Source organism: Phascolarctos cinereus, unplaced genomic scaffold (assembly GCF_003287225.1).
Source record: "Phascolarctos cinereus isolate Bilbo 61053 unplaced genomic scaffold, phaCin_HiC Scaffold_726;HRSCAF=1367, whole genome shotgun sequence".
NCBI classification, from domain to species: Eukaryota; Metazoa; Chordata; class Mammalia; order Diprotodontia; family Phascolarctidae; genus Phascolarctos; species Phascolarctos cinereus.
Genome location: NW_027556098.1, coordinates 219,805,928 through 219,831,750, shown reverse-complemented (window position 1 = coordinate 219,831,750; position 25,823 = coordinate 219,805,928). Strand labels below are relative to the sequence as shown.

At 37.1% G+C, this 25,823-nt stretch overlaps 1 protein-coding gene across 4 annotated transcripts in view; it reads left to right on the top strand.

Moving 5' to 3' along the window:
- LOC110211635 (uncharacterized) overlaps positions 1 to 24,547 on the top strand; it is a 69,631-nt gene extending 45,084 nt beyond the window's left edge. For 3 of the 4 annotated variants that reach the window (XM_078146980.1, XM_020991085.2, XM_020991088.2), the window contains 8 exons: positions 1,902 to 1,970; positions 3,706 to 3,777; positions 10,445 to 10,480; positions 11,242 to 11,278; positions 13,044 to 13,601; positions 16,910 to 17,151; positions 19,098 to 19,188; positions 23,369 to 24,547. In XM_078146980.1, the coding sequence (XP_078003106.1) occupies positions 1,902 to 1,970; positions 3,706 to 3,777; positions 10,445 to 10,480; positions 11,242 to 11,278; positions 13,044 to 13,601; positions 16,910 to 17,151; positions 19,098 to 19,188; positions 23,369 to 23,568 (1,305 nt within the window). In that variant the 3' untranslated portion in view covers positions 23,569 to 24,547. Of the gene's footprint in view, positions 1 to 1,901; positions 1,971 to 3,705; positions 3,778 to 10,444; positions 10,481 to 11,241; positions 11,279 to 13,043; positions 13,602 to 14,899; positions 15,087 to 16,909; positions 17,152 to 19,097; positions 19,189 to 23,368 lie in introns of those variants that run through there. The other variant, XM_078146981.1, reaches the window with a different exon arrangement.
- Positions 24,548 to 25,823: the final 1,276 nt, after the last annotated feature.

Genomic DNA, 25,823 nt, shown 5'->3' with positions numbered 1-25,823 from the left:
CAGGTACAGAGCCAAGGGAGCCATGTCAGGGAGGGGAAGTTAGCAGCTTTAGTTACATTAGGAGCAATTAGATACTTCAAAGACACATAAAATAATCATTTCAGCGTGCACAGTTCTGGGAAACTGAGGAAGAGGAGAGAGTTTTGGGATGAGATAATAGATGCAGTTGCCCAAGTAAAATATGAGCATTTGTGTGGCTTGCCTGTATAAGGGAAGAAGTAGGGAAGACAGTCGTCCCTATCTGGCAGAAAGCATAGCGTGAAGATGGGACAGTCAGTGGTCTTAAGAGACCATTTCTGCGAGATTTGCAGGTTTGCACCTAACTGTAGATGTATATTTCATCAACATAAAACAAATCAAACAAGTTCTTTTGTTTCTAACACAGAACTGTGCATTAAATGTCTTCACCCTTCCATGACCATGGCTTGAAATATAGATCGCATGGATTTCTGCAGAAAAGCACCTGTAGGGTACTACTCAAGACTTAAATCTGGAAATTGTTAAGGATATAGCTATATGTGGCTGTTTCTTAACTTGATTGTACTATTTGACCAAACTGAAATGTTTTTTGGTTTTTTTACTGAATGTAAAAGATAGCTGACATTAGCCATTCTGAAATGGTTCATTTGATATAAGTTCAACCAGAAAGCTAAAGTCTGTTTTATTACAGCCTAGCTACCTTATAACACATTTGAAATAGGCAATGGTACAGACGCACTCAAGGAAAATGAAAGCCTTTATTGGTTAATTAATCTTAAATAAATATAAAATTACAAGGTAAATTATCCTCCTTATAATGTAGCTGCTGTTAACCTGCATATATATGGTGAATGGAGGCTTATGTTATAGGGTGAGAGAAGAGAAACTGTTTCCCCTCCATGTATAAACAGAAGAATAAGACCCAAACATCTCGTTGTTTATACCTCAATTCATGCAACCTAAAAATAGAGCAGGGAGGGTAACCCGAGCTGGAACAGGCATGAAAGGGACTGGAGCTGGTCAGTCTGCATTCCCCTGAAAGTCTAGGAGTATGTTGGCTGACTTTCCCTGAGTGCCTTTCAGAGGTCATCTACTGAATCTAGTTCTCTACCCACGCCCGCCTCTACTAGGTACAAATACTGTAGATCTACATATGACTAACTGTTCACGCATTAACAAGGGGGTGAGTCAGTCTTGTCGGGGGGAGAGAGCTAGTGGTCCCATACACTCCTTCAACAGCTTCTTTATGCCACTAATATCAGGGCAAGAGAGAGTTCCTGCCAGCAGCTGCCTATGCTGCCAAGAATTAGGAAGCAAAACATGGCCAAAGGAATGAGGCCAGGAAAGTAAAGAAGGGAAATGTTTTATTTTGTTTCATTTTTTTTCTCAGAAGCAAAGGGACTAATTAATGTGTTTTGATGGCAACAGGAAGAGAGATATTGGCATTGCCAATCAGATGTCTTTTTAACTGTTTATTTTAGGGTGAACCTGGTTCTCCAAGCCCAAAAGGTCTGCCTGGATACCCAGGAGAAGTTGGAATCCCAGGACAGAGGGTTGGTCCCTAACATCAATAGACCAATCAACATGCACTGACTTCATGCATTTACAACATGCATTTATCTACTATGTGCCAGGCACATTCACATAAACTGGTCAAAAAAGGACTTAGTTCTTAGCCTTTTAAAAATTAAAATTATTATCTCTGCATTTTACTCTTTATGTGTCCTCTATGGGAAGTAGGATTAGGAATAAATAATAATAAAAAACAATGAGCTTTTAAATTTTTGCAAGATGTTTCTGAGACATTAAGATCCTTTTAGGTGGTCCCCATGAAAAAACATGGCTATTAATTAGGATCCCTTTCCAAGGAAATTGATGAAAAAGTCATGATAGAATGATAAGATTCTTTTTCTGTTGCACAGAAGTATCCCAGGGTACCTGCAGTCCAAGATCCAAGTGTTATTCTAGGTGTCAACATCCCCGGTAAAAAGGTAAGTATCACTTACTAAAATTCGTCTTCCCCTACAAGTCTCCCAAACAAAAGCTAGTTATGACTTTTTTATATACCTATGACTTAAAGGAGGCCATTGTTTATCAAACTCAGTGTTTACACAAAAAAATGCCATCACATATTAAGGAAGAAGCTTATCACTGAGTGGCTTTTCATCCTCCGTTCCCCTCTTCTCCTTCCCCCCATCATTTACAATATGTTGCCTGGAAAGCAAAAAGGCTCTCACTAAAGGCAGGATTCCACTAAAATGAACTTGTAGCCCAGACAGTAAGTCTGGGGACTGCAGACTTCATTGACACATCAGTTACAACAGAAGACTGGCCTAACTGAGTCCCAGGCTCAGAAACCTACAAAGTACAAGAGATCTTGTTACTCTGTTAAGCAAACTGGCTAGATGAAAAATCTATGTTCTCAAGGTCAGAGAGATTCCCGAAATTATTTGTCTAAAGGAGATATTCCAGAAACAAAACCTTTGAAAATAGAAGCTGGAAAATAAAGAAGTTCAAGGAAAGAACTCAGAATCTATCCAACAGAAAAACTGTTATGTTGATCAATTGTGCACTACCCCCTCAAATTCCCACTGTGCCTACCCTCATTTCTGTGCTCTAAGGGCTTCATCCTCCAAAAAAGCTATGATGACTTTTCAAAAGAAAATAAGTCATTATTGTAGATTACCAAATTTATTTTATACCCATTCATTTTTTTTCCTCCTTCCATTCTCAAGATTCATCAGCCTTTTAATCTATTCTACCTATAGCCTTTAAAAACATCAAGGGTACACATACATTAAACATTCGCAGAAGGAGCAAGGAGTGCTTTTGAGCAGTATCTTATTATAACACAAAGCCAGACTTCAGTCCTTTTTTTCTACGCTTAGGCCATTAATCAGCCTGTGTGTCTTGCATGTCAGCCACACATTACTCATCAGTCAGGGAACTGATGAGGAGTGATGGGGGCTTAACGGCTGGGAGAACGTGAGGAAACCTAAGGTGGCTATTTTCCTACTTTATACTCATATTTATGAGTTCATTTGCATGCTTTTCAAAAGACTACTGCCAAATATGTTAGCCTGTTTTTCTATTCATGAGTAAAGAGTTAACATTCATTCATTTAATACTCTGTGTGTGTGTGTGTGTGTGTGTGTGTGTGTGTGTGTATGTGTGTGAGAACTGGCTCCATGTAGAAAAAGCAGGTTTTTTAATGGCTTCTTGATGTCCCGGGGCGGGGGGAGCCTTAATAGGGGGCATTGAAACCTTGTAATTCACTTTTTTTTTTGCCAATTTTCAAAGAAGGAGATATATTTGTGTATCAGTCTTAATACAAATACCCAAGTGTTGCCACTCAAATTAATATCTTATATCCAACATTCTGTACTTTGTTGAATAATAATAATGGCATTTACATAGTGCTTTAAGGTTTGCAAAATACTTTACGTGTATTATCACTTGATCCTTAGAACAACCCTGTGAGGTAGGTGCTATTGTTATCTCCATCTAACAGATGAGAAAACTGAGGCTAAGAGAGTGTAAGTGGCTTGCCCATAGTCATACAGCTACTATGTCTGAGACAGGATCTGAACTCCTGACTCTCAGTCAAGCATTCTATTCTCTGGACCTTATAGCTGACTTATTGAATGATTATTTATGCTGTAGATACATTGTCATTTCTGTAAAACATGTGGATTAATGCTTAACAAAGATTTTTCATTCCTCTAGGGCAACCAAGGTCAGAGAGGCATGCATGACTTACCAGAAACAACAGGAGCACCTTGGACTACAGAGTCTAAAGTAATTTTCACTTTTTACATACAGATCAAGAGATATAATGGCTGGTGCTGTAACAAGTCAGTGTCATTTTCTTTGTACATGCTCATTGACTGTCAACTAGAATGTCTGCAGGTAGATTGATGAACCAGTAGCCAGAACATTCATTGCTTTATGTCTTTTAACCCAGATTGGTTTCAGAGTATTCCCCTCTCTGAGTCTATGGATTTAAATTGAGGAAGAATCAATAGACTCTTTGGCCTTTTGCTTCCCCAGGAAGTCCACTATGAGCCCTGATGTTGGATTTATTCAAGGATATTTTAAAAGATACTAAAAATATCTTTTGAATAGAAACCAGAACTAGTCTAAAATACCCCTTCTAAGAGGATGTTTTACCTGTATGAGTAAAAGAGATTATCTAGTCCAATTCCCTCCACTTACAAATAAGGAATCTGAGAAACAAAAAGATCCAATGATTTGCTCATATAAATGATAAGAAGAACAGCTAGGATTTGAACCCAGCACTTGGGATTCTAATTGCAGTGGTTTTTCCACCACACCATGATGCCATCATCTTGCTTTCCTTTCTCAATTCCAATTCAATTTAATTTTAAAACAAAAGAAAACAAAACAGTAACTATGACATGGACCCACCTGCTTACTGATACATTTTAGACTGGTTCTAAATCTGTTTGCTCCCTGACCCTAGAAGCTTTCTTTTTCATATACAGAGACTACTGGGGGGAGGGAAGCGTTAGAACTGTGCCAGTCAGTTCACATCTGCCGAGGTTTTGTTATCCCACTCCCTGAACACTATAATCACTCTGCCAGGATCAGCACTGCATTCTCTTGTACACTCCTATTGACTGCTTAGATACAGTCTAGGGTCTCCTTCCTCCTCATGCTGAATTAATTCTCAATTACTCCCATGCTACTTAAATAGAGGTTCACCTAAGAGGAAATAATGCACCCTCTGGGGACCCACACTTTCAGGCTCAATATATATCATCCAGTTTCTAGGGGATACCTGAATATCCTACAAAACCATGGTCTCTGAAATAAATTAGTCACTCTTTTGTTTCCAAACAGTCACTCAAACCAAACATTAACAGTCCTCTGCATCTTCAAATTCTATATATTCCATCACAAACAACTAGCCAGCTTCCAAACAAGTCAAGTCCACCGATTCCAGTGTCAGGAGAACATCCTGACACTGTCTTATAGCCCAGATTGGACAGGTAGAAGGGGCTTCCAAAGCCATCTAGTCCAATATGTACCTGAACACAAATCCCCTTTACAACATAACGACAAATGGTCATCCAAGGAAACGCAAGCATAGACAATCAATCCGTCAATAAACATTTATAAGCACCTACTGTGTGTCAGGCACAGTGCTAAGCACTGGGGATACAAAAAGAGGCAAAAAACAATCCCTACCCTGAAGGAGTTTACAATATAATGGGGGAGATGACATGCAAATAGATACAAGCAAGCTATATATAGGATAAATAAGAAATAATTAAAAGAGGAAAAACATTGGAATTAAGAGAGGTGAGGGAAGGCTTCCTGTAGAAGGTGGGATTTAGATCTTGTAATATTTATTAGAAGGAAAGGGAGATCTAGATGGGACCTTTTCATAAAGGAACAATGTACTTGGGAGAATCAGATATTCCTGGATGCTTTCTCTGAGTGTCTGTACTTGTATTTCTTTGTGTTGTATGTAGACCTAGAAAAGTCACATGCTGGGCCAACAAAGAACCTTAAAGAGATTGGCAATGATGAATCTTTGTCACAGGGTCAACCACAACTAAATCTTTGACTTATTTTCTGAGACCTTTCCTCTACCATAATTTAATTCTTCCTAGGCCAGCATAAAGTTCTTAGTGTTCAACATGGAGAACTATGTAAGTATGCAGTTGAGATGTTTAAGGATTCAAAATGAAAAGAGGGGGTGTTTTCCTGACTGGTTGCCATCCATTTGATGGAAAATAAATGGAGCTTAACTATGAAGGGGAAGTACATTTCCCTATCTGGTGATCAGGACTAGGAAGATGGGGCAAGGTTTGATTTGGGTTTTGGAAAGATTCTGGGACATTTAACAATGAAACCAATCTACATCCAACTATCTCCCCTAGGCCCTAGCTATGAGTCAATGAGATGGAATCAACACTTCAGGCAAAAGAACCCTCAGGGAAACCCCCTAGAAGAGTACTTAACAGCTGGTGGTAGATACTCTTCCTTCATGTGGCTCAGTGAACTTAATGTATTAAACTGGGTTTGACTTTATATAGTCTACATTTCCCAGTGCACACCACAGCACAGCCAGAATATTACCACAATATTCTGGGTTCAAAGCCAAAAAGGACTTGGTTAGATTCATTTAGATTCATTTAATTGTGACCAACATTTCTTCCTTTCCTTTATCTTTCTGAAAGAGGCTTAAAAAATTGTAGTAGGAGTTTTAATAGGCATCTAACGCTGCTTGTCTTATTTATCCTGAAAACACTAAGCCTGATATTCTGATTTTTAGGGCATATGGAGCTAACATGTTCATCTGGTACAAGGTGTTGGGCCAAAAGTAAAAACAAATAATGAAGTACCTATGTGTTTTATTGCATGTGCTGACAGAGAACACTTGTATGTTATAAAGGAGGGGCAACTAAGTGGCTCAGTGAATAGAGCACCAGCCTTGGAGTCAGGGGAACCTGAGTTCAAATCCAGCCTTTGACACTTACTAGCTGTGTGACCCTGGGCAAGTCACTTAATCCCAATTGCCTCACAAAAGAAAATTATAAGACCATAAATTTATTCTCAGCATACATGAATTTGAAGGAAAATAAAGAATCTAAGAGATGGAAGTAAGGAGGTAGAGCATTCTAGGTGCAGTCATTAACAGACCTGGGGTAGTCAGGAGAAAGAACTGATTTGGAGAGAAAACAATGAGTCCAGTCTAGGATATGTTGAGTTTTAGATGCTGACCAGACATCTAGTAGAAGATACTGTACTGAACTGAACAATAGATTCCCAACGTCAAAAAGAACTTTCTGGGGATCGTTTAGTAAGTACACACACACAAATTAATTGCCTCCACAATATCCTGGATAAATGATCATTCAGCCTGTGCCAGAACATAAAAGTCTTTTTCAGTTTTTTTTTAATTAAAATTCATAATTATTAGACACTAATATTACTCAATTTGTGTTCACTATTACTTAACTAAGCAAATAAGAGTGGCTTGGCTTCCATGACTCAGAACCACCTTGGTTTCTGACTGCCCCTTCTCTGTCTCTATTACTGGCTTCTATTCTTCTTCATGCCCCCTAAATGTAGGCATGCCACAAGGTTTTCTCCTTAACCTCCTTCTTTCTCTACAACTCTTTTAATTTAATATTTTATTTTACCCCAATTACATGGAAAAAAAATCTTAACATTCATTTTAAAAAGTTTTTGAGTTCCAAATTTTCTACCTCTCTCCTTCCACTCCCCACCCATGTTGAGAAGGCAAGCAATTTGATATAGATTATACATGTGTAGTCATGCAAAACATATTTCCATGTTCATAGTGTGAAAGAAAACACAGATAAACAAGAAAAATAAAGAAAAAGTATGCTTTAGTCTGCATCAGTTCTTTCTCTGGAGATGGATAGCATTTTTCATCCTAAATCTTTCAGAATTGTCTTGAATCATTGTATTGCTGAAAATCACTAAGTCATTCACAGCTGATTATCATACAATATTGATGTTACTATATCAAATGTTCTCCTGGTTCTACGCATTTCACTTTGCATCAATTCATGTGAGTCTTTCCAGGTTTTTCTGAGAGCATCCTGCTTGTCGTTTCTTATAACACAATAGTATTCCATCACAGTCGTGCATGACAACTTGTTCAGCCATTCCTCAATTGATGGCCATCCTCTCAATTTCAAATTCTTTGCCACCACATAAAGAGCTGCTATAAATATTTTTGTACATATAGGTCCTTTTCCCTTTTGTTTTTTTTATCTCTTCAGAATACAGACCTAGTAGTGGTATTGCTTGGTCAAAGGGTATGCATAATTTTATAACTCTTTGGGCATAGTTCCAAATTACTCTACAGAATGGTTGAATCAGTATATAACTTCACCAACAGTGCATTAGTGCCTCAATTTTCCCACATCCCCTGCAACATTTGTCATTTTTGTTTTCTGTCATATTAGCCAATCTAACAACGCTTTCCCAGATTGTCTACGCTCTTGGTTCTACCAAGTCTGTGTGCATGAATCCTAAATCTGTATTTCCACTTTTAAACTGTTACCTAAATTCCTATCCTGTATCTCCACCCAAATGTCCTATTAGCACCTCAAACTCAACATGTCTAAAGTTAGACTTACCCATTCTTCACCAAATCAACTCCTGTCCTGTCTTCTCTATTCCTATTAATGACACCATCTGAAATGCACTCTCTTCTCACCTCCATATCCTAGAATCCTTACTTTCCTTCAAAGTTCAGTTTAAACACTGCCCTTTCAGGGAGGCCTTTCCTGATTCCCCTCCCTGCCAAGTAGTAATAACTTGCACTCCTTCAAAAAACTTGCAATTTATTCCCTATATATTTCAAATATGCTTATATGTGTATATATACATTTTATATGTGTGTTTGCTCACTCTAAGATTGTTGGTTTCTATAGGGTAGGAACTGTCTTAATGTAGTGTTTATATCAAGTGCCTGGCACATACCATGATCTTAATAATTACCTGTTAGTTGATCCTCATGACTGACATTTATATATCAGGTTAAAGTTAATAAAGTACTTTGTAGACACTATTTCATCTGATGCAACAACCCAATGAAATAGGTACTGAAGTTATTATTATCCTCATTTTACAGATGAGGAAACCTCATCTTAAAGAGATTAAGTGACTTTCCCATGGTCTCATATCTAGTAAATGTCAGAAATGGTGTTTGAATCCAGTTCTTCCTAATGCTGTCTTATACTCTATCTACAAGCCCATGTAATGCCTCCAAAATTTTCCCGGTCCCAGAAGCTTAAAACCTTGGAGATAGCAGTACTAAGAAGTGAGAGCTGTCCTTTCCCAGAAAGTAATTGGATATTTGGTTGATGATTTGTGAATAACCTGCAATTTTTGGAAGTTCATTGTGGCACAGCTGGGAATAAAGCCGGAGAACAGAGGAAAAGTAAAAGCCAGAGGATGAGTGGTAAAACAGTGGTAGCAGTGGTGGCGGTAACGTCAATTAGCATTTTAATAGTGTTAAGTCATAATGATGATCAGCGATGAAGGATCAATGCTACTGTAATCAATACAATGATCCAAGACAATTCCAAAGGACCCATGATTTTAAAAAATGCTATCTACCTCCAGAGAGAATTGATGAACTCTGAGTGCAAATTGCAGTATAATTTTCTCATTTTCTTTTTTATTCTTCCTTTTTTGAAATATGGAAATATGTTTTTCATGCTCTCACATGTGTAACTGATATCATATTGCTTGCATTCTCAGTGGGCAGGTGAGGGGATGGGAGGGAAAGAATTTGGAACTCAAAATTTAAAAAGAAAAGAATCAAAAATAAATAAATAATTTTTTTTTAAATTAGAGTGTTAAGGTTTGCCAAGTGTTTTAGAAATATTATCTCATTTTATCCTCACAACAACCTTAGGCAGTAAATTCTCCTAGGTACCATGTAAACATTTGATAGTGACCTTCTGGAGATAACATCCTACCTTTGCTTATATGTTGGTTATTTAATAGTTAGAATTTCGGTTCAGGTAGGAGAGAAGAACAATGCCCTAGAAGGAAGTCACTTTGAGGAGTTTGTGGTTGAGGCCTTGTGATTCTCTCAAATCACCCTGTGCGTGTGGTCACCTACCTCATCCGCCAAAAGATCAGCCATGGCTTACAGCCTTGGGAGCTAAAATGTGAGCAGCAAGTGCTTAAGAGAAGTGTGGCTAATAAGCAAATGCTAACACTTGTGTTATCCTAAGGATGATCTTGGCATTGATCAGGAAAGGGGACAAAAGAGTGAAAAAAGTGATGTTAGGGAACCCTGGTGATTGTGGTGAGCTTTTAAGTATCATCTGCTCCTTCCTATATGATTTCTAGGTGTGCTTCCTAACTTCTCCAGCACAAATAATTTGTGTCCTATAACTGTATATGATGATATCCAAATCATTGATTTTCTTGATTCATTGAATGAATTGGCCTCTTCAGAGTCCTAAAAACCAGGCAGAGGCTTTGTGTTTCTCATTAACTAGCATTTATATTGTACTTTAGAGTTTGCGATGCACTTTACATACCTCATTACATCTGAGTTTCCCAACAACCCTGTGTTTCCAAATGTTTCTCATTTGGATTTGAGCCTTTCTTTGCCAGAACTAGGTCTAAACCTCCATTTAAAGCCACACTCTGTTTTAGGCAGATACCCTAGCACATTAATGAAGTGCTCATTAACACACCAGGCCCTGTGTGAATAGAGCACAGAAGGCTGTGCAAGAGACAGCTGGTATGTAAGCAATTTTGAAGCTTTGGTTTGGGGCTTTTTTGGTTTTTTAATAAGCCTCAAGACCAGCACCAGTTCAGAAGGATACAGATCATGAGAATCCTGCAAAAAAAAATGTCACTGACAGACTTGCCATGCAGACAGAAAGTTCTTGAAATTTTGTTTACAATAACTAATGAATTAATTTTCATACAGGGAAAAATTGGATCCAAGGATGATCAAGGCCTCACAGTAAGTGTCCTAGCTTGGAAAATGTGAAATTAGGATATGTAAGCAGCATAGTTTCATGGTTTTGTTATATTATCCTATCCTGTCCTTTCCTTCACATCTTTCCCATCCAGTATTCTCCATCTTGTGTCAAATTCTGTGTTCTCTATCTCCTCTTATACACATTTTAAAATAAGCATAGTAAGGAGGCAGTTAGGTAGCTCAGTGAATAGAGCACTGGGCCTGGCGTAAGGATGACCTGAGTTCAAATTTGCCTCTGATGCTTACTAGATGTCTGATCCTGGGCAACTCACTTAACCTCCATTTGCCTTAATCTACTGGAAAAGGAAATGGCAAACCACTCCAATATATTTGCCAAGAAAACCCCAAATGGGGTCACAAAGAGTTGGATATGACTGAAACAACTAGACAACAACAGCTATAACTGCTATATTATAAGTTTACTGGTATGATTTCTTGCCTTCTCAATTGGTGGGGGAGGTAGTCGGTGAGGGAGAGAATCTGGAACTGAAAATACAAATTTACTGCTATGAACTCAGCAGTTACATGAAATTATTTAGCTAGAAAAAATAGATACATTGAAAGTCTTTCTTTAAGAAGTAGGACTTATTATAGAAATTACATTCGACATTTCATTCATAACATATACTCCTAAGTTTGTAATTCAAAATAAATGTCTCATAATTTTGCCTCTGAGAATTAAGGATTGCCAAAGGTTGTCAAATAATGCTATTTATTATTAATCAATGGTCCTATTTATACAGAGAGAAGATATAATTAAACTAATTAAAGAAATATGTGGTAAGTTTGTTTTGTTTTGTTAAACTGACATTTTATTTGTGTGGTATCTTTTATTTTACTCTTTTCCAAAAGTATGAGTGGGCAAAAAATATATATATACATATACATATGCATATATATGTATGTATGTATGTATATATACATATGCATATATACATACACACATTACATATATATATATTTATATATGTTTATATTTTTTATATTTATTTATATATATATGCCCTCCACTACCCACTCACTCTGATGGCTAAAGCCATTGAATTCATTATGAGTTTGACTATAGTCTCACTGGTCCTTTGCATACTATATTCTCATTCCCTGCACTAACCAGTCTTTCACTTTGCCAAGAGGGCAAGATTTAGTAAATGAGGATTTAATGGTAAAGGTAGAAATAGGGAGAAAACTCAAGGAAACAAAGCTGTTCTGCCCTCTTCCCAAAGTATAATAGTAGGGTCTAACTAAAACATTAATAACCTAAGATCCATGAACTTGGAGTGTCTTTTTTAGTATCTTGATAATTTAAAGTATTTTATGTAATTTTATGAAATAAATGTAATTTATTTTATTATCCTATGTATTTTACTTTATGCCTTTGAAAACATTATTCTGAGAAGGGAGCCATAGGATTCACCAGACTGCCATAGGGGTCTATGATATAAACAAGGTTAAGGGCTCCTTGTCTATTTAGTGACTTCATTAGTTGGCTAGTTTCAAAACACCTGAATACTTAAATGTATCCTAGGCTCAAGAATGCCCAACCAATTGCATAAGAATAGGAATAATAGCTAAACTTATGAATTTATTGATATAGGGAATTCCCAGGTGAGAAGACTCTGTGTGCAATTTATGTGCATATCTCTGATTTGTCTCCCCCATTAGACTGTGAGGTCCTTAGAGTACAGACACTCTTTTGTTTTGTTTTGTATCCCCAGTGCTTAGCATTTGGCATATAGTAGGTTAATACATTAATAATAATAAATATTTAATGATAATAAAATAATTCATAATAATAAAAGCATTAATAAATCCTTTCTGAGGGACTGACTCTTCTATAAGGGAGAGAAAAGTCTTCTATAAGGGAGGGGAAAGTTAGAACTCCTGTTTATTCAACATTCTGCCAGAGCTCCCAAATACAAATTCCCTTTACAACCTACCCAACTAGTAGTCAGCTTCTACTTGAAAATCTCTAAGTAATGGGCAGGAACCCATTATTTCCCTGAACTAACCCTGTAGTTAGATTGCCTTAGTGAGAAGCTTTGTCTGTATTCCTTGACATCTCAGATCCAACTACCACAATCCCCATATAACCCTTTCCATTCTTGGCTAACTCTGTCAAGAAAGTACAATATCTAGATGAAGTATTACATTGTAATCTAACTCCATTTTCTTTTCAGAAAAGCACATGTCTTCCAAGATATTCATTTGTTTTCCAGTTGTTTTCATATGTTTCTTCCCAACTAGACTGTAAAAAGGCAGCAAGGATTGTGTTTTAGGGTTGCTTGGTGTGAGGAGGGAGATCTTCAGGGGACTTCACTTTTTCTGTTCACAAAGGAGGCATTCAGAAATGCTGATTGATTGTGAGGTCATTATGAAGGCAAAGAGAGGCCTTTTCTGGCAAGGTTGATGTAAACACTGTGTTAGTACTTTAATTGTACAAACATTGCATTTCAAGTTACTGTCTCAATACAAGCACTAAGTAAGTGACTATACCATCAGCTAAACCAAAACTAATTCTGAATTTTCCTGTGTTTTTCTTCCATAGGCTGTACCATTAACTGTAAGGACATGCCAATGGAGCTTGTTTTTGTGATCAATAGCCCTGAAAGCATGGGACCTGAAAACCTAGAGGTCGTCAAAGATTTTGTCATATCTCTAGTTGACAGAGTCACTGTAGGGAGAAATGCTACCAGGATTGGCCTTGTGCTGTATGGTTCAGAAGTTCAGCTCACATTTGGTCTGGATAGATTCATTGCCAAACAGGATGTGATACATTCCATTAGGAAGATATCATATGTGGGAAAAGGCACTTTTACTGGCACAGCCATTCACAAAGCAACCCGAGAAGCATTTTGGGGGGCCCGGACAGGGGTCAGGAAAGTAGCTGTCGTGATCACAGATGGCCAAACAGAGAAGAGTGAAGCTATCAAATTAGAAGCTGCTGTCAGAGAAGCTCATGCAGCCAACGTTGAGATATATGCAATTGGAATCATCAATATTTCAGATCCAAAACAATATGAATTTGTCCGGGAATTAAACTTGATTGCATCAGATCCAGATAGGGAACACATGTACCTCTCTGACAGCTTCAATGCCCTCCCAGGTGAGTGTATATAAGTCTGAGAACAGTAATTTATTTGCAATTACTGAAGAGGAGTCAATATCCTAGGGGTTATCCTTTGGGGATCTCTTTCAATTTCTATTTTACCCTCTGGTTCTAGAATATCAGGGCAGTTTCCTTGATAACTTCATGAAAGTTGATGTCTAGGCTTTTTTTAATCATGGCTTTCGGGTAGTCCAATAATTTTTAAATTACCTCTCCTGGATCTATTTTCCAGTCCAGTTGTCTTTCCAATGAGATATTTCACATTGTCTTCTATTTTTTCATTCTTTTGGTTTTGTTTTATAATTTCTTGATTTCTCATAAAGTCATTAGCTTCCATTTGCTCCATTCTAATTTTTAAGGAATTATTTTCTTCAGTGAGCTTTTGGACTTCCTTTTCATTTGGCCAATTCTGCTTTTTAAAGCATTCTGCTCCTCATTGGCATTTTGGACCTCTTTTTGCCATTTGGGTTAGTCTATTTTTTAGGTGTTTAGTATTTTCTTAGTATTTTGGGGGGCTCCTTTAGCAAACTGTTAACATGTTTTTCGTGATTTCCTTGCATCACTCTCATTTCTCTTTCTAGTTTTTCCTCTCCTTCTCTTACTTGCTTCTCAAAATCCTTTTTGAGCTCTTCCATGGCCTGGGAATGATTCGTATATTTTTTTGGAGGCTTTGGATGTAGAAGCTTTGACTTTGTTGTCTTCTGGTTGTATGTTTTGATATTCTTTGTCACCAAAGAAAGATTCTGTGGTCTAACTTTTTTTTGCGCTGTCTTTATTAAGGTAGGGGTCTGCTTCCAGTGTGAAGGGTGTAATGTCCCAAGCTTCAGGGGTTTTGTGCAGCTGTTTTCAGAGATAATCCTAGGGACCTGTAAATTTTCAGTTCTTCTAAGGCAGTATGATCAAAGGAGAGGTGTTTACTCCTTTCCTGGCCTGTGCTCTGGTCTATGAGTGACCACACTCACTCTTTTCTGCCTTGGAACTGTGAGGAGGATTTTCTCCACACCACCACTGTGAGCTCCACCACACCTGCACTCCTCCTTGACCCAGGACTATGACCCAGATCCAAGCACAAACAAAGCAAGAGAATTCTGCCTCAGCACCAGCAAAGAGATCCCTGCAATACCCCTCTGATCAATCACTTGATCCCCCCACCATCTGTGGGCCAAGAACTCCGGAAGCAGTTTCCACTGCCACATTGAGGCTGTGCCAGGGCTGGGGCCAGACTGCACTCCTCTCTCATCCAGGTCCAACAGACCTTTCTTACCTACCTTCTAATTTGTCTTTGGCATTTGTAGGTTGAGAAGTCTGGAAACTGCTACAACTACTAGTGATTCAGTCCCCTGAGGGCTGCTCCAGGTTTGCCTTTTTTACACGTATTTCAAGGGGCTTGGGGGAGAGCTCCAGCAAGTCACTGCTTTTACTCCGCCATCTTACTCCAAGAGGAGTCAATATCAACAACAACATGGGATACCTAAATAAATTTTCAGCTACATTCATTCTTTCATTGAGCAGTCATTCTTTCAGCATCAGTTACTACGTGCAAAGCATGGTGCTAGGCACTGGGAGATACAACCTTTACATAGTCCTCATTGTCCAATAAATTGCTGAAATAAGTACAAAATCCAGTACTTTGCTTTGATTTTGGAGCCCAAATGTATGTGCTGTATCTATGAAATACCAGGCAAAAATGTCAAGGCACATAGTCCCAGGACCCAGATAAGAAGTCATTTGTCCTTATGAGCTCTTGCCACATCTGAGAATTAAGCAGTGCTCTTGACAGTGACCCAGTATTTATCATAAACTGCTTAAGAGCTGGAAGTAGGCCTACCCTTTCTTCTAAAATCCCCTTAATGCCTAATACAACATACTGTATATCAGGACTTGCTTTAACATCCTTCAACCTCCCCCTCTGAAGAGTTTCTTCTCCCCATTTCCTTGTATCTTTATCTCTTCTGTGTCTCCTCCTCCCAAATCCCTGCCTGCTCTAAGATAATTGTCAATTAATACCCCCAAGTTCTTAGCTGATAGGATAACTGCTTATGATATGCCTCCCAGAGTTATTTGCTTTTTTCTGGAGAAATTCTATACAGCCAAAAATCTTTATTACACAAAAGAATTAGGGTGCAGTGCATTGGTGGAATTTCAGTCACTATTCCAGGTCAGTGGTGGAGGAGAGAGAGGTACTTTAGGACTTCTCAATGTACCTCAAAACACAATACCACTACCTATGTGCATGTATGTACTTAACAGTCAGCTCAAACTAGCTCTTACTAAATTTTCAGTGTGAGTATTTACACGTTGGCAATCAGTAAACACTATAAATCAGGACTTGATTTATTGTTCTATTGATTGTCTAGACTTAAGAATGGGATGGAGAAACTGACAATAATGCACTAAATGTAAAAGTACATCATGGGTCCTTTTCTTGGGGAGCCAATTGTTAAACACAATGTTAAACATCATTCCCTATGAGTAAGGACTGCCCTACTACAATGAGTGCTCAATAAATGTTATTGATAATTATTCCAAATTATGGCAACCTTGCTAATGGAAGTGGTAGGTACAACATAATTAAAAAATTTTTTAAAACTACCATTGTCTATTTTAGGCAAGGATTCTTAGCCTGAGATTTGGGAAACTTTTTAAAATATACGTTTTGATAATTGTATTTGAATACAATTGATTTCCTTTTATTTTATTTTGTAAGTGTAAAAACATTATTCTGAGAAAGGGTCTCTAGGTTTCACCAAAGTGAAGCCAAGGGAATGCATGACAAAAAAAAATTAAGGACTGCTGGTCTTAGGGATGTTCCTTATGTGGTACTTATATAAACCAGTGCTAGGAGGGTAGAAGGAGAGCAAAACTCTGGGATCATGGCTTGAAAGTCATCACTAGGCAATACAGGACAAAGAAGTAGATAGCAGGGAGAACCAAGATGAAGATGAAAAAAAATGGAAACTTAAAATTTTTGGGAAAGAGAAAGAAATATATCCTCCCTTTATTCCTTTCACTTCTAACTACAACCTCTCTCCCCTTCCTAACCCCACATGAATAGGAATTCTTTTCATAAGGGTTAACAACCTCTGTAAACCCCCGAGTCTTTGTTCGTAGTTGATAACTATATTTCAGTGTAATTGGTTTTCTTTTTTAAGCCTCTGTATTTTATTCTGTGCATTTGAAAGCCATGTTCCAAGGAGTCCGTGGCATGCATTAAAAGATTAAGACTCCTTACTTCAGAACATCATTTCATCTTGTTATTTGTTTTGTTGTTTTTTTTTTTGTCTTTTCTTTTCTTTTAAAAAAAGATTTGGAGTCCAAGTTGGCAAACCAGTTTTGTGCTAATGAACATAATGCATTAATTTCTGGACAAACCAGAAATGATAGGATAATTGGAAAGTCTTTCCAATCTGCATTGTTCAATTCCGCAAATAACTTACTCCACAACAGCAGCAGACTGAATGGACAAACAACTTCATCAGATAAGCAGAAAGCAGATACACGAGAAAACTATTTTGGCTCTGACAAGCATTCTCAACCAACCACAACGGTATAGTATGAGTTTCTTAAAACACTCTCTAGTGAAATACGAGTAAGTAGGCATATATACTCTCTGATTAATTAAATGTGCCGTATAACTCTTTAGTTAATAACCTTGAGTCCCAGTCATTATGATTGTTAGAGTATAAAAAAAACAACACTTTTAAGTTTTGCCTACAAACTAAAAAGTTATACAGCTCTAGTATTGTTCTTCAAAGTGGTTACCTTAGAAGACTATATACTTGTTCTAATAGTTCTTTAATTGCCCATTTTTAAGTTGGACTTTGGGGCCCTGCAAGAAAATCAGAATTATTGTTACGTATTGCTACATTCAGTTTGGAAGTAAAATTAATATTGCACAACTTGATCAAGCACTTTATTAATCACATTCAGTTTCAAATTACTTTTGGCAATTTTTTAAAAAAATCAAAACTACCTCCTAAGAATCAAGCCCAATGCATTGGAAAGAGTACTGGATTTGGAATTTAAGCAAATCACTTCATCTTTCTGAGGCTCAGTTTCCACATCTAGAAAATGAATGGGTTAGACATGATTTCTAAGTTCCCTTGTAGCTCTAAATCTGTAATGCTATGGTCCTAAGATTTACTACCATGGGGAATATTCAAAAGAGAATGCCCCAGATCCTGAAGGAAAGTTGCAAAAATATATAAAAGCGGCATCCCTCAAGTAAATTGAAGCCTGGCCCCAGAAAACTAGAGTCTGAGCTTTTAAGGGAATGACACTCAGATGTATCTCTAAGTGTGTTTAAATCTATGAGTATGTTTGTCTAAAATGTAGTCATGTTACCTTCTCATCACACCCTGGCTGTCTTTAAAACTAGCTAAGAATTTAAAAGGACAGTTGATAGAGTGCCATGCCTGTAGTCAGAAAGACCTGAATTCAAATCTAACCTAAGATACTAGCTGTGTAACACTGAGCAAGTCATTTAACCCTGTTTGCTTCCATTTCCTCATCTGTAAACTGAGCTGGAGAAGGAAATGGGAAACCACTCCAGTACCTTCCCCCAAAAAAAATGGTATCACAAAGTCTGCCTGAATAACAACAATATAAAGAAATCTATAGTCTTTTAAGGACCCTTCCAACTATATAATTTTTTCAAGTTTTGCTTGTTTAAAATATATTTGAAGTACACTTCTACCCCTTCCCCTGCCCCCTGCCCATGGTTTCATAGGATCTTAGATTTAGAACAGGAAGGGACCATAGAGGTCATCTTGTCCAATACTCTTACTACACAGTTGAAGTATCTAAATCTCAAGACTGTGCAGTTACTTGCCCAAGGTCACACAGGTACTAAGAAGCAGAAATTTAGGTCCCCTAGGTTCCCTGACTCCAAATCCAGTACTCTTTCTACTGTTACTCTTCATAATAATCCACCCAACTACACTTGAGACTTAAATTCTAATTTCACAGCACTGATATTTAGCTTCCTTTATCAGGAACTAGAGACAAACTCTAATTAGATCACATGCACAGATTTACGTATCCTGTTACTCACTCTGATTCAGCCAATTATGGATGAGTACTTAGGGCTTCTGGAATTTAGCTATGTCATTTATGGATGCCAGATATTTGCATGGAAAGTGAAAAAGTAAACTCATGTTTTGTTTATGAGACACAAAATATCTGGATATTTCTGAACATCAGAATAATTGCCAGGATGTTTAAGCTTCATTTGGATAGTTATTTCCATGTACATATAGTCTTTCTCAAGCTCAGTGTCTTGAACAGAATGAAGATTTTATACATATGTGTTAATTGATTAAAGGAACATGATCATACTGTAAATGGTTCCACGGTGAAAGGCTCAAAAGATATCAGACAGTAGGAGAGAGTGGAGGATGTTCCCAGAGCCCCAACCAAGAACTAATCTAACCTTAATCCTTTATGGACTTAAGTAAATACATGGGGGGAAAAAGTGCATTTGTTTTCTTACAGAACAAAGAATCACTGGTGTTACTGTATGAAGACTATGAAGAAAAATATAAGAAAGTAAAACAGCTACCTATATCATCAATGAATCTTCAAGGTATTAGACAGTTGATCGTGAATTCATTCAATTCAATAAGCATTGATTAAGCACCTACAGGTACAAGGGACTGTGATGGGTGCTGGGGACACAAAAGCAAAATTAAACATTCTTGTCAGCTCTTGGTACTTACATGCTATTGAGTGAGGCATCGAGGGAAGCTAAGTATTCTAAAAGGTGAAAATGAGGTGGCAGAATACACAGTCATGGGGAGGGAAGACGAAAGGGAATTAATCATTTGGGTAAAGTCCTTGAGGCAGGAAATATATCATATATGGGGAACAGTTTGCAGGTCAGTTTGATTGGAATGATGAGTACATGAAGGGGATGGCAGGAAATATAACTGAAAAAGGTAGTAGGAGAAATTGTGGAGGACTTTAAATACTAGGCAGAAGAGTCTACACTTTGTTATTTGGGCCATAGGGAGCCTCTGAAGCTTTTTAAGTGTCAAAGGGATGTAGTCAGATCTACATTTTAGGAATATAAATTTGGCAGCTATATGAAGGATGGATTGGAAAGAAGAGAGACTGGTAGCAAAGAGTCTAACTAGGAGGATATTAACAATTGTCCTGAATAGACATGATGAGGCACTCTACTAGGGTAGTAGTAGTATGAGTGGAGAGTTAGGGGAGGATATGAGAGAGGCTGTAGAGAGACTCAACAAGACAAGGAAAATTTTTGGATATTGGAGGAGAGGAAGAAGGAAGAATCAAGGAACCAGTTTCCAAACCTGGATCACTAGAAGGAAGATGAGACTCTCAAAAGAAATAAGAAAGTTTGAGAAGGGGTGAGTTGGGAAAAGGGAGAGAAAATGAGCTTTGTTTTGGACACGTTGAATTTGAGACGCTTTCCATGATATTTAATATTTATATTAAATTAATATTTAATATAATCTAATTACATACATGGTTACCAATGACCTTTTAACTACGAAATTCACTAGCCTTTTCTCAATCCTAATTCTTTAGCTCTCTAAAATGTTTGATACTGTGTACCATTCTTTCCTCCTCGATACTCTCTTTTTCCTTGGATTCTGTGACACTATTCTCTCTCTCTTTTTTCTCCTGTATTCCTCTGACCATTCTTTATAATCTTTGCTAGCTCTTCATTTTCTTCCTGCCTCCCCTATGGCCCTTTCCTGAGATATTCTCTTTTTTCTCTACACTTTCTCCTTATATACTCATTACTTCTCATGGATCCAATTATCACCTTTATGTTGATGACTTTTACATCTATATATTTAGTCCCAGTCTCTTTCACAGACTCTAGTTCTATATTACCAATTATCTGCTTGACATTTCCAGAATCCAAGGAAAAAGACAGCAAATGTATAATTGTAGTCACCAGGTCAATCACGCTAGATATTCCATAGGTGCTGAATTTTTCCAGCCTGTAATCATGTTTTGATCTCCATCATTTCCCTGCATTTCCAGCAGGTGAGAGATTGGTATTCCTCACTTATTCGGATGTGTCTAACCTACTTTTGGTACCAGTATCAAAGAACTCTATTCACTCTGCTCTCCTCTGTGTCGAGCTAATTGTTCATAATGGTTTCAAGTAGGGACAGCCTACAATCCTATGCTGTCCTATCTGTCTCTTAGATTCATAAGACTGATCATACTCACTGTGGTGCTAAACCAATCCCAGGTATTGCCAGAACCTAATTTACCAGCATGTCAGGGTTCCTGCTATGATGACCTTAGGGCATACAAAGACACTCCTGGGTATTACCCTGGCTGCCATTCTCATACTTGGCTTTTGTTCCATTTCCCCCATTACATAGATATTGGTCTGGGTTTTGAGGGGACTATTATTATTTTATTGTATGAGATATATATACATGCATGTACCTTATGGACAACTTTACATTTGTCTTCCTCAAAGGGAATATTAATGTATTAATGAGTGAAGGGGATTTTTTTATGGCATGGCAAGAGATTTCCTTTTTTTCTAAGTTGGTGTTAGCAAGTTTCACAATATAGACATGTATTTTATCTTCCATTAATAATACTAAGAAATATATATAAAGTTTCAGTTTGAATTCATACCTGTTATTAGGTAACTCAAAGTGTGCTTGTTATAAGCCATTGCTATTAAAATTTTTTTGAGCTATGATTCTAGTTGGAGGACTGGTTTGGGACCCATGCAAAAAAGACCTAAGGAATTTGAACTGGTGCTAGCAGGGTGTGGTCCATTTTCCCCAGGCAGAAACTTTGAGTTTAATGAAGAGGATTTTTTGAAAAACTGTCTACCTTCTAATAACCAGACTAGCTAAGGTCAGAGAGACCAGTCAACAAGTTGTCTGCATGGTGATAAATTTCTTAGCCAAAGAAACTCTTCACCTGTTCTTGGCCATCAGTGGACATAGTAGCTGTAAATGCCCAGAGTCAGGAAATGGATTATCTTCTGTGAGGAACAAAGAAGCTAGTATCTCTAGATCTCAAAGTAAATTGAGGGGATTAAGATGTGAGGAATCTGGAAAGGTAGGCAGAAGTCAAGTTGTGAAGGGCTTAAAAGCCAGAGAGTTTTATATTCCATCCTGTAGGTGAGGAAGAGATAGTGTATTTTCTTGAGTAGGGTAGGTAGCATAGTCAGACGTGTGCTTTAGGAAGATGGCTTTGGCAACTAAGTGGAAAATGGATGGGAGTGGGGAGTCTTGCCACAAGGAGAGCAACCAACAGGCTATTGCAGTAATACAGGTGTGAGGTAATGAATGTGCTAGGGTGATGGCAACATTAGAAGAGAGAAAGAAGTCTATATTAGAAATGTTGGGAAGGTAGAAGGGACAGGACTTAGCTACAGATTGGATATGAGGCAATAGGGAATGAGGAATTGAGGAAAACATCTTGTCAGGAATGCATGCCTCTAATAGAAAGATGATGGATTTGGGGAGCGGATTGAAACAGATATGTAGAGATATATAGATATAGATATAGATATGCGTATATGAATGTATGCATATATGTGTGTGCGTATATATGTACATATATATATATATAATATAGTGTTTATATATACATCCATATAGATCTCCAATGAGAAAATTTGTTTTCCTTGACTATGCATGTTTATTACAAGGGTTTTGTTTTTCTTTCTTTCAACTGGGAGAGGGGGAAAAAAGTGAGAGGGAGAGGTGAATTTTTGTTAGTTGAAAATTTTTAATTTAAAAATAAAACTAAAAATAAAATAAAGTGAAGATATTGCACTAAAAAAAATCAATGTAATGATCAACCATGATTCCAGAGGGTTGATAAAAAAGGATGATACCCACCTCTTGAAGACACAAAATGAGACGTGCATTTTTAGACATGGCCAATGAAGAAATCTGTTTTCCTTCACTGTGAATATTTGTTACGAGATGTGTTTTTGTTTTCTTTTCAATTTGGAGGGTGAGGAAGAGAAAAGAAAAAAATAAACGCTTGTTAATTGCGGGGAAAGGATTTTTTGGGTTTGGGGGGTTTTTTTAGAGCTTATGGGCAGCGTTGGGAAAAGATCCTTAAATTACTTAATGCAAATCAAGACAGTCTTCATATTCCACCTTCCACCCACTAGAATAGCAAAAATAGAAAAAAATATATATAAAATTCAATGTTAATGCTTCAAGGAAATAGTCATTCTTAATGCATTTTTGGTGGAACTGCAAACTTGTGCCAACATTTTAAAAATAATATAGCAATGTGTAAGCATAAATTGAACATGACTTTTGACTAATAACTCCTTTTCAAGATTTTACTGTAAAAAATGAAAAAGAATTTGCTTGTACAAAAAAAGGACTTGTTTGCCATATTTATAATAGCAAACAACTGGGGAAAAAATTAAACATCCAACAATTGGAGAATGGTACATTAATATCATGAGAATTTTTAATTTTGTTCAGAGCTGTAATTTTATTGGTGCAGGGAATCCTGAGATCCACCAACGTGGATCAGCACCTGTTGAAAACAAAATCAAACATGGGAGAAATTCAAGAAGTGAACATAGAGCAAATGCATTTTTATTTGCTTCTACTATGTAAAATGCTAAAGATTTCTGTGGGATTTTATTCCTTATATATTTGATTGTTTCATTCTGTTGATAAGCATTAAGCACATAATAGAAATGTCTTTAATGCTATGCAACTATTAAATATGCATTCTCCATTTCCTTTTTTTGTTTGTTTTTTGTTTTGTTTTTGTTTTAGAAAATACATGGAATCCACAATGTCAATTAAACTTAGATCAAGGATCATGCCGTGTATATGTTATAAAATGGTACTATGATAAGAAAGCGAATGCTTGTGCTCAGTTTTGGTATGGCGGCTGTAATGGAAACGCTAATCGCTTTAATAGCGAAGATGAATGTGTAAAGACCTGCGTATTTTTCCACGGAGGTACAGTGTGATAATATAAATAGTCATATGTTTATGTAACCTGTAATAATGACCACCTACTCAAATGAGAAAATAATACAAAATAAATGAATTCCCATTGAAATCACAACTGAATGTTTCTTCAGAAATGATAGCAAATTAAGGTTACTTCTTTCCATTTACCACACTCTGGAAACTCTATTGAAAACCTTCTTTCTCTCTCCTATCACTGCACAGAGAAAGAAAAGGGTTATATGTTGGTATGGCCATAAGTATTTGCATGGAATGAAAAGAATTTTTTCACTTATATTTAATATGCTGCCAGCCTTGAGCAATGACACCAAACTATCAGAGAAAATGTCTAGTGCTCTGGACTAATCTGTCCTGTATTCAGTATGATAAAAATCAGGGAAGAGTAATTAGGTTGGGTTGGTTTGGGAGAGGGGTGGTAGGAGTAATGGTATGAAGAGAATAGGAAGAGCCCCTAGGTTTTGTGTGTGTGTGTGTGTGTGTGTGTGTATTTATATCAGAACCTAAAAGTTTCTTTTTATTTTTCAGACACCTAAAGTATTAAAGTAGATTCTCCAATTTTGTAATAGGAAAAAAAGTTTTTATTCAAAAGACGAAATATTGTAGGCATTCAACTTTTTGCTAAGTCACTTGATTTTATGATTTTAAATAATATTTTGTATTTATTTCACATTGCTTCATAATGATTTTTTACATTTTAATCCAATTAATGATAAATGTCATTGAGGGACTTATGACATTTGTTGAGTGAATATTTTGTCTTCTTTTATAAAAGTACAAGACAAATGCCTTTTATGGTTCAAATATAGATATATTTTTTCCTTTAAAGGCTTTGCTTTGTACCTACTGACTAGATACAAAGTTTCTAATGGCTATAATAAAGTTACTTTAAATGAATTCCTGTTTTACTTCTATCTAATGGAGAATTTTTATGCAACTGATTCATGTTTTACCAGTTCCAGATATATTCACATGAGGAAATTAAGATAAAAAATATTTTATTCAATTCTCATTGCATTAAACCATAGAATGTTAGTATTTTGTTAAAATCTTGTACACCTGCAATTTATATTGAACTAATAAAGGTAAGTTTGAACTTATTGAAAATCTGCTGATGCCTGAGCATACCTGCTTAATTGCAATTTTAATTAAAAAGAGAAATTAGGTCATAATTCACATTTCCATAAGGTACTAAAAGTCTTTAGAGTACTTTCCTCACTTAATCCTTAGGTGGGACTGCTAACCCTGGCTTGATCTTGCTCACTGAAAAACTGGGTCCTCTGTGTGGTCATGCTCATCTCAGTAACCTAGTGTCAATGAAATAGCTATGAGCTCCAAACTACTGGAAAACCCTGCTCTTTCCCAACCTATGACTTTACTGAGCCCTAGTCACAAGATCTTAGCATAATGGAGTCAGCCACCCATTCAAACAGACAGACTTGGTGCCTTTTTTTTCCTTTTTGCATAGGACGATTAAAAGGAATAAAACCACATAATAGAACATCTACTGCATGATTGTGTACCCACAGCTCCTTCTAGTCCTACAGGCAGCTAGGTAGTCTCCTAGATAGAATGATAGACCTGGAGTCAGGAAGACCTGAGTCCAAAGGAGGTTTCAGTTTCTTCCCAGGTGGGTGACTCTGAGCATCAATTAACCTTTGTCTACCTCAGTTGCCTCATCCTTAAAATGGGATAATAATAGCATCTACCTACCAGGGTTGTTCAGGATAAAATAAGATATTTGTAAATCACTTGGCAAACCTTTAAGCATCATATAAATGCTAGTTATTTTAGACCCAGGTGGTACTTGATCAGCATGTGTGGCACACTCTGATCCTTGGAGTTTAAGGACGTTGCTCAAATCGTGTAGATTCCATCACCCACACCAGAACAGCAGATGTCTTCAATGTGAGGATCTGTAAAAACCTTTCTAATTTAGGAATTAGCAAACTTTTCCAAGTGAGACAGGGTGCCACAGTGGAGTCAGAAAGCCTGGATCCAAAACCTTACTCTGCTATTTATTAATTACATCAACTTAGGAAAGTCACAACCTCTTCTGAGGGCTTCTGAGATCTCATCTAGCTCTAAATCTGTAATCTCATGATCCCATGTTGTGCACAGCATTCTGGGCTCAACAACTGGTATTTCTGCAGCTTCATTCAGAACAGTCTGAAGATTATGCTTTTCTATTTGCTGTTCTATCACTAGAAGCGACTTCCGGATGCTTCCTGTTATAATGTCTTTGCTTTTTGGTGAC